At 40.6% G+C, this 8502-nt stretch overlaps 1 protein-coding gene across 5 annotated transcripts in view; it reads right to left on the minus strand.

Annotated features, from left to right (window-relative positions):
• LOC119653080 (limbic system-associated membrane protein) overlaps nt 1-7933 on the minus strand; it is a 74586-nt gene extending 66653 nt beyond the window's left edge. Inside the window, exons 1-2 of one of the 5 annotated variants that reach the window (XM_038057573.1) lie at nt 7897-7933; nt 6336-6663 (exon numbers count right to left, since the gene is read on the minus strand). In XM_038057573.1, coding sequence (XP_037913501.1) covers nt 6336-6429 — 94 coding nt within the window. In that variant the 5' untranslated portion in view covers nt 6430-6663; nt 7897-7933. Of the gene's footprint in view, nt 1-6335; nt 6664-7369; nt 7799-7896 lie in introns of those variants that run through there. The other 4 variants (XM_038057572.1, XM_038057571.1, XM_038057570.1 and 1 more) reach the window with 4 other exon arrangements.
• Nucleotides 7934-8502: the final 569 nt, after the last annotated feature.

The following is an 8502-nucleotide window of genomic DNA, read 5'->3' on the forward strand; positions in this document are numbered from 1 at the left end:
GAAAGGAATAAGTAATCTACCTGAAACTGCATAATAGGATTGAAAAATCTTCTATCTGAAATCTCACACCTATAGAGACTTAACGAACTTGCTGTTTTGCCAAATGAAATCAAAACAGTACATCAACGGTTTCCCAAGTATTTCCTTCCAAAATTATCTCCTCCCGCTTTGTTCGCTCCTCTTATCTCCGCTTCACGTTATGAAAATCTGACCTGCATTTTCAGTCTCACTACTCATATCGGATATTTTGTTATTTTTTAATTTTCCGTATAATGAATTCATTCACTTTTCGCATACCCACCCCCTACCCACCCTTACAACAACCCATCTGGAAGCGCACAGGCAAAGTATTTACTGAACATAAAAAAATCGGATTTCACCTCGACGCTACTACGGTGAAAATGAAAATGGGTTGAAAAAATTCCTGGTGAGTAGATTAGAGGGATCATTTGTTTATTGTTGTGAAAGTTGATAAAGGATATGGGAGAAAATAGTGAAATAATTACCAAAAATAAGTCATGCGTTTGTGGGCATTATGCAACTCTAAGAGATATGTGTGTATTTCAGATGGATGAAGCTCATTGCTCTTCTCTTTTCTTCCGGATTGATGCTTGGAGGACATCTACTTGCCAAAATTTGGAGAGAAGTCCTCCTACCCTTCGGCTAAAGTGTACTGACGAATAGATAATCAGACGATGGGACAAACGAACAAACAGGCAGGAAGACGGACAGAGAAATTACAGGTCTCCCAACGCATTTTTACCCACTAAAACCACCCCCGACTCCCTCAATGTCCCGCGGAACCACCATAAGGTATTACATCACGGAGCGGAGTCAGCTCACTCTAGCTTAATCCCATCTCTTCTACACGCGGCGCACGTGACCGCGCTTTTGACCTTTCCTCTGCCTTTCGCAGTTTCTCTTGAATAGATGCGACCATGGAGTTGACCGCATCCCAATTCTCTTGATGTGCTAGCATTTTCAGCACCAGATTTTCTGGTACCAGCACCCCTAGTAGAATCTCCACTAGATTCCTCCTTTCTTCCACAAATCTCAGACAGTCGATCTCTGGGTGGTGCTCTGGGTTCTCTGGGACTCCATCACAATTTGAACAGTCGGGTGAGGTCTCCAATTTAAGCCTGTGAAGGTATTGGAGGTATCCTCCATGTCCCGTGAGAAAGTGGGTGAGATTATAATTAATCTCACCGTGTCGTCTCTCCAACCACTCCTTGATGGCAACAATGAGCCTGTGAGTCCACCGACCCGTTCCCGAGCGTTCCCGCCACTCGTGCCATCTATTTATGGATCTCTCCATCTCAGTGTCCTTCGTCTGCAATAAAGGAGAGATTGGCTTCGCATGGTATATATTCGTCATCTCATCTACCAAGATGTCAGTCAGCATCATTCTAGAGATGACGAATGCTGCATCATCTGAGAGAGTCCTGAAGCCAGAGCATACCCTAAGAGCTGTCTTCCTACCTACCTAGAGGTATGCCGTGGCCCTCCCACGTTCGGCATCATCATCGCTAGGGCCATACTAGCAGTGGATGATTTATCGCAAACATACTGTACGTGTTCCTTATAACTGAGCTTCCTGTCTATCACCACCCCCAAGTATTTGATGGTCGGCTTGGAAGTGATGATATGATTCCCGATTCTAACACAGGCGCAATTTCTCTTCCGGTACTTCGCTTCTCTTTTTTTCTCCGCAAGCGTCAGACCAGAGCTCTCTGCCAAATGCAGCCCTGATTGCCTTGCTTGAGTATAACTCAAAAATTGAGTAAAACCCCCCTTAAATTTACCTCAGAGTTGTAAAACTTGGTTGTAAATATATAATATATAATATATAATATGAAGCATATTATCTCCTAGTTTGATCAAAATCATACTATTACTAACAAAGTTACAATAGCTCAAAGTTGTCTTTACCGTGTAAATTTACAACCCGAAGTACTAAATCTGACATGCTAAATGCATATTCTTAACGGGCTACATACAAATGGGCTACACTCAAATATACTCACTCAAGAAGCAAACAAAACCTTTCATACCTGAAGCGCCCAGCTTCCGGTTTCCCGACTTGTCTTTTGGTTGTCTTGGAGGAGGACCGTGCATGATTCACTGACCGAAAATCCTCACCTACATACTAAAGCAAACCCGTATAACCACTTCAACCACTCACCCGCGGAACTTTGGAGAGCTTGTAAGGGATCTCGGAATGTTGGACTCCCAAATCGCGAAACATCTGTCTCCATCGGCCTTTCGTTAGGCTATTCATGTCTAGCGTCTGACAATTGATTTCCCTTGATAATGTCCACTTCGTTTTCGGTTGTCATTCTCCTGGCCCAGATTCGTGGCATCTCTTCGGCTAAGACATTCATCGGCAACAGACCATCTACGACTAACTCTGCGTCCACAGAGATCGTTTGAAAGCCCCTAATCAGCCTCAGGATGCATACCTTGAATGACCGCAACAAGCTTTTTGTGATTTCCTTGGTTGTTAATGCTTCCGCCCATACAGAAGCATAATAGAGCAAGACCGGGCTAATGACTCGATAGAGCAATACTCTCCGTATCTGAGCCCACCCACAGTTGGTAGCGTTTCCGAGAGTGCTGCCTGTAACAGTCCTAGTCAGTTACCAAGCATTGTTCGCAGGTATTTGACTTCCTGATCTACTTAATTTGGTCTGGATATCGAATTCTCTCATGAGTGTGTACAGTTTTACTCTGGCTATGCTATCAAGGGCGACCATGATGTCGATCAAAAGAGCTATTTTTAAAAAGCTTGCCAGACAAAAAATCTGATCTGTTGATGGATGGCCGACCATGTTCTGGGCGGATGGGACTATATAGTCTAGCAAGATAGCGGAGAATATCTTGTAGATGCTACTCAACAACGTGATACCTATACAGTTGCAACAATGCGCTTAAGGGTTTGCTGCGATAGTAAATGAGAAAAAATCTTTGAATTGAAATGTTGAGGGAAAAAACAGCTTTTTGGAGTTAATTTTGAAATAAACTGTGAGAAAGAAAAGGATGTTTCAAGTGACATCAAACAAAGGCAATCGAAACGTAGGTCCTGGGGGTTTAACATGAGCACCTACTGTCTAGGCATAGCCCCACCGTTCTCTTCGGGTACGGATCAATTTGAAAACCACAGCGATACGGGTTTATCTAGAGTGGAAGCTTGCATTGGATACCAGTGGGTGCGAGGTCTATCTAACATCTCTCGCAACTAAGGGGTACGCGCCCGAACTGTGCAACGCAACTCCACGCTTGCGCCCATGAGAAGCAAAGCCCCCAAATATGGGCACAACGACATCCACCCTGAAACTGACACTATAGGGCCAACTGCAAATAACCGGGCCCAGAACATATTCCCCGGTATTCTCCTGGAACATATGCTTCCACAAGATCATCCCGTTCCAATAATAATAATAAAATCCGCTGACAACAATGAAGTCAGCGTTTGAAACCGCTTTGGACCACCTGCTTGATTTTAGGAAACGATTCAACTACATACAATGGGATTACGGACTGGCTAATGTGGTGGCCCAGTTTTATCAAAAGGGAAATACTGTTGCCTACCCTGGCTTCTTTCTGCTTGGTCCCGCATAACCAAGCCGTAAAAGAACATTTTCTTCTGGGTTTAAATTTCAAGCTAGCAGGGCAATAACTAACATATGTCGGCACTTATCTGTACGAAAGGACCAGCGATGTTAATCCTTAAATATAAAAAAATGGTTCAAAGGCAAAATTTTTCCATTTACTTTACGCTACCTTACAATAATAATAAAACATGGGTGTCCCCCTTCTACCCATTCCATTTGAAAGCCTACCAATTTGATCTAATAACTAGTTCAAGTTATAAATGGTCAGAATGATACCCCAGGTTTACCAAAGTCGGCAGCGTTGACGAAATTGGCCGTGCCAGTGGAATTCCTACTGTAATGCCTCGTTGACCCGAGCGCGGGGTTGCCTATAAACCCCGATGAGGTGTTTAGGTCCAACCAAGTGAACTCTAAACTGGTATTCGATTGCCTTAAGAAACTAACACCATAAGATCTGGATACTCTGGGTTCCAGGCGATATTGGGTTGGAAGGGAATGCAGCGCTATATGAACTGACCAGAAAGAGAACCGGAGACGGGTTCGTGGTTATGACACTAAAAATGAACACTGTTTCTCCTGTATACCAATGATATGTCTTCCTGCGTAGAATCCAAAGTAGCGACATTTGCAGACACTTGCAAAACTACGGCAGAAGCAAAAATACAGTTACAAATAACTATTGACAACATTGTAGAATGGACAAAGAAATGAAAAATAAAATTAAACGAAAGCAAATCAAAGTGCATTAACTTTACAAATGAAAAAGAGTACCTATCTAAAGTCATCATAAACGGGCAAGATGTGCCCCCGGCAAGTGAGGTCAAATATTTAGTTATGACTTTCGATTCTAAGCTCAACTAGAGAAGACGCATGCTAGGAAAGAAGGACGAGCTAATGCCAGATACAGACAGATTTAGCGGATATTGAGGAAGAATTCCCAAATGACCAACAAGCTGCGTATTTATAAGCAGATTTTCAGGCCCATATGGACAGACGTACGGCTTCCAGCTCTGCTGTGCAAAAGAATCAAACCTGAAGGTCATACAAATGTTCAGAAGAAAATTGCTTAAAAGCATAGTAGACAGTCCCTGGTTCATTCATAATGAGGATCTGCATAGGAACCTGAAAAACAATTGGTAACACTGGCAGCTCCTCAGCAAAGTCAACTAGAGTACTGGGGTGGAGGACCCTAAATATGCAAACAAAGCTGCTTGGAGGGGAAATCTCAATCGCAGCTTGAGGAGAGGTGGCCTTAGTGGGTGAAAATCCCTTACTCTTAGGGACTGTGAATCCCGAGGTTAGTCTTTTGAAGATTTCCACCTCTAAAAAAATAAATAAAAATGAAGAGGAACGGCTGACGAAACTATACTGGGTGAACCTACCAGGAATGGAGCAGCCCAGAGTGCTTATCAAAGGATAGGAAACCAAGCGCACAGAAGACTGTTCAAACCTCACTAACCTCACTGGTAAAGCTAGGAATATCTACGGACATTGCCTGCCAGTTCAGCGCGGAGTGTGTCGAAACGTCACATTTTTGGACAGTGTCCGGCACTTCTACAAAGTGGGTCGAGGCACCTACTTGAAAGTAGGCAATATATTAAAATTCCTGACAGTTGAAGGCTTGCGTAACATACTATTTATAGTTAATAGATACGCTATAACCAGCAAAAGGACCACAATAATTCTTTGAGGACGCGGTGCAACTTCCTTTAACAGAATAATAATAATGCCCAGAACATAACCAATCACGGCAGCAAAAAAACGATGTATGGAATAGATCCGAATTCGGTGGTAGTGCCTGAATTGAAACTCCACTTAAATGTTGCTCTCGAGATACACCGTTCGTTTCAGGTCTTACAACTTTCTTTGCTTTGCTTTGAAGTCCGAAATGGATCTCTCCTCGATCAGGTTGTTGTCTGAACCAAACAAAAAACATTTTTGTTTCGCACTACCTGTAGCCCGGATTTTAATAGGTCATGAACTTGATTCCAGTAGGTCATAAATTTACCGGAAGCCAAACCAAGATACAATATTGACCGTAATATCATCACAACATTAGATACCTAAATATTTCCACCTTACCGGCATCGATCCGTTAGGCAAAATGCACTCAACTGCATTCCGAAAAGGGCACACTAATTGCATTGTGATGAGACAATAAAAGCAGTTTAATGGTCATTTCCGATTTAGAATATATATAACGCTAGGATTTCTAAATAGGATCTATGATTTCAAGAAACTTGAAGGTTGGTCGAAAGTCAGAATGGGATTGTAGAAGTGGCTAGGAAGGATGGGAAATCCGATGGGGCAGGAAAAAGAGGAAATCCCGTGAGCGATCCAATTAGCACAGCCTCTCAATGCTAGAGAACTAGGAAACAAAAAAATTTTGATTTCATTTTTATCAATTGCGGGAAAGCGAATTTTAAGGTATAAAATACTGGAGAGAGTGTGTCAATGCCTAACACCAATGGATGGTTGAAGTCCAGTAGCAAGGAGTAAAGAAGAAACATTTTCAAAAGTGTCCTAAGCTCCTACCGTGCAACCATGTACTGCTGGATGACTTGAATGTTGGAAACGAAAGATTGGACTTGATTATTCGCATCGTTAGGGTGTACATTACAGTCAATGAAATGGTCAAGTCACGCATCCTATCTAAGGCGGTATGAAGGTCTTTATCACACACTTATTCAAATTTAAATAGCTTAAAACGCAAAAAAAACTTACCTATTATTTCCGTTGCTGTAAAAACTATATTTTCACCAACTAACATCATCGTTAATATAAAATCTATAAAATGTGGTTTAAATTTATAAAACATTTTAATTTTTCACTCACATTCAGTACAACTTTTTAATACATTCATAAAACAGTTATTTCACTGTTATGAATTGCCACCCACTTTCAACATTATTTCAAAGTTTTCAAATGAATGTTTTGAAATGAATACTTTTCCACATTTCACTATTGCAACCCCGAATGATTTTCATGAAAATTCATATTAGATTTGTTTGCATCTAGTTTTTGCTACGTTTATGATGTCTTATTTCTAAAACTGAAACAATGGAGTGTTAGTTTCGTTTCAATGGTTTACCAAAAACGAATAATAGAAAACTTTTTGAAAATGAAAAGGAGCATAGAAAAAAAGTGGAGTAAATTTGGGCCAAGCATATTTTGAGCATTTTGGTGTATCTAGGGAGAACCTACTAATGATAGAAGAGGTAAATACTGGCATATCTTTAGGTGCCATGGAATTACAATGAAAAATTGGAGGAGCCCAAAGATAGGCAATAATTTCCAGAAACTTAAAATTTTGTTGCATCCCTTGCAACATCGATCAGTTTTCCACTACTATCCAATTTAAATAGATAGAAAAAGTTTAATTACGATAATTATATTTTGGCAAGTCATGGTTAAACTTTAAACGATTGTATATTCCAAGTTAAGGCTTATCTGTGCAGGGGAGGAGCTACGCTGGCAAATGTATGCTAATTAAAAACATACAAATGAAATTCAGTTAGGATACCGAGTTAGACTTCAGTGCTCAAAGTTATCTATTTTCGTAGTTCGTCTAATAAATCAGAGCAATCAGACATTTTATATTTAGATCCTAAACCACCCTTGTTTTAGATAGGAAGCGAATCTTTAAAAGGTGCATAAAATCCAGATAAGATTGTCTTCTCTGGAATGTAATTTAATCGGTTGGAGTTCAGGAGACTACCAGCTCTCAATCTAATCCAATTTTTAAATTAAATTCCAACCTTCTAACCCAAAATCACTTTAACCGAAACCAAAGCAATTAACCGCACAATCCAAATCCAATCACCGCAAACAATTAAAAACAACTAACATTAAAATGTTCACAGCTTTACTATTTTTATCGTGGCAATTAATCACACAATAATTTGTCACCATCTACGTATCTGTTGATTTATGAATCACACAATATTATAAACCATCCGACACCACATAATCATATCATATAAACCAAGAAACTCCAAACACCCAACATACGAAGTATTCATGAATTACGGCCGCAATATCGCAATAACCGAACGCACACTATCCAAAGGACATACTCCACAAAATACGCGTACTACCCACGTAATCACAAACTCAACTGAATTTTCCGGTGTCGGAAAATCTTATGAAAAACACCGCCGTCACCGCCAAACGCAACAACTAACGCCAACCGACTGATAGATAGATCTAGTATCTGAGATTTCTGAAATTTGGTGCTGAGCAAACGAAAGTGCAGCAATGCCGAATATAAACATAACACAGATACATTTACAACGAGGGTAGGGATTTTTCCTTTTATTTGCGACCCCCATTCATCGGGCTCGGATTGACAATTGACATGGCTTTTTAGGGGGTCTGCTTTTGTTTGGGTTTTTAGAGAGGAATAGAATGTTGTAAAGTATCTGATGGGGAAATTTAGATGGAAATCGGATTGTGTCCTTTTTGAAGGAGGGAAAATTGTTCTCCTGTTAGACCAGTTCGGGATTTGGAGCAAGCGCAGAAAATTCCTTTGAACACGTGCTTGAGCTATTGAGTTGTAAACAATGCCCTGATTTCAAGAGAGAAGGAAAGGTGAGCCTACATTTTTCATGAGTAGTTGTGCGAATAGCTGTTCCCACCCCCAAGGATCATATGATGATACTGATTTAATAATGACAAACATTAAATCTTTTTTTCGTAGGAGCTAAAATAAATGCGATTAAAATTGGTTGTTGGTGGTTCCTGCAACCCAAACAAATCTCTGTTTTTATTCCAGCAGTGATACCAGTATTCCAGGTATAATACTCAAACACAGATGCCCACAGCTCTATGATGATGATTCAGATACTCCTGTTTCTTGTTGCTTGAAGATGACCTGAATTCGTTACAACCC

This window comes from Hermetia illucens, chromosome 3 (genome assembly GCF_905115235.1).
Source record: "Hermetia illucens chromosome 3, iHerIll2.2.curated.20191125, whole genome shotgun sequence".
In the NCBI taxonomy this organism is placed as follows: Eukaryota; Metazoa; Arthropoda; class Insecta; order Diptera; family Stratiomyidae; genus Hermetia; species Hermetia illucens.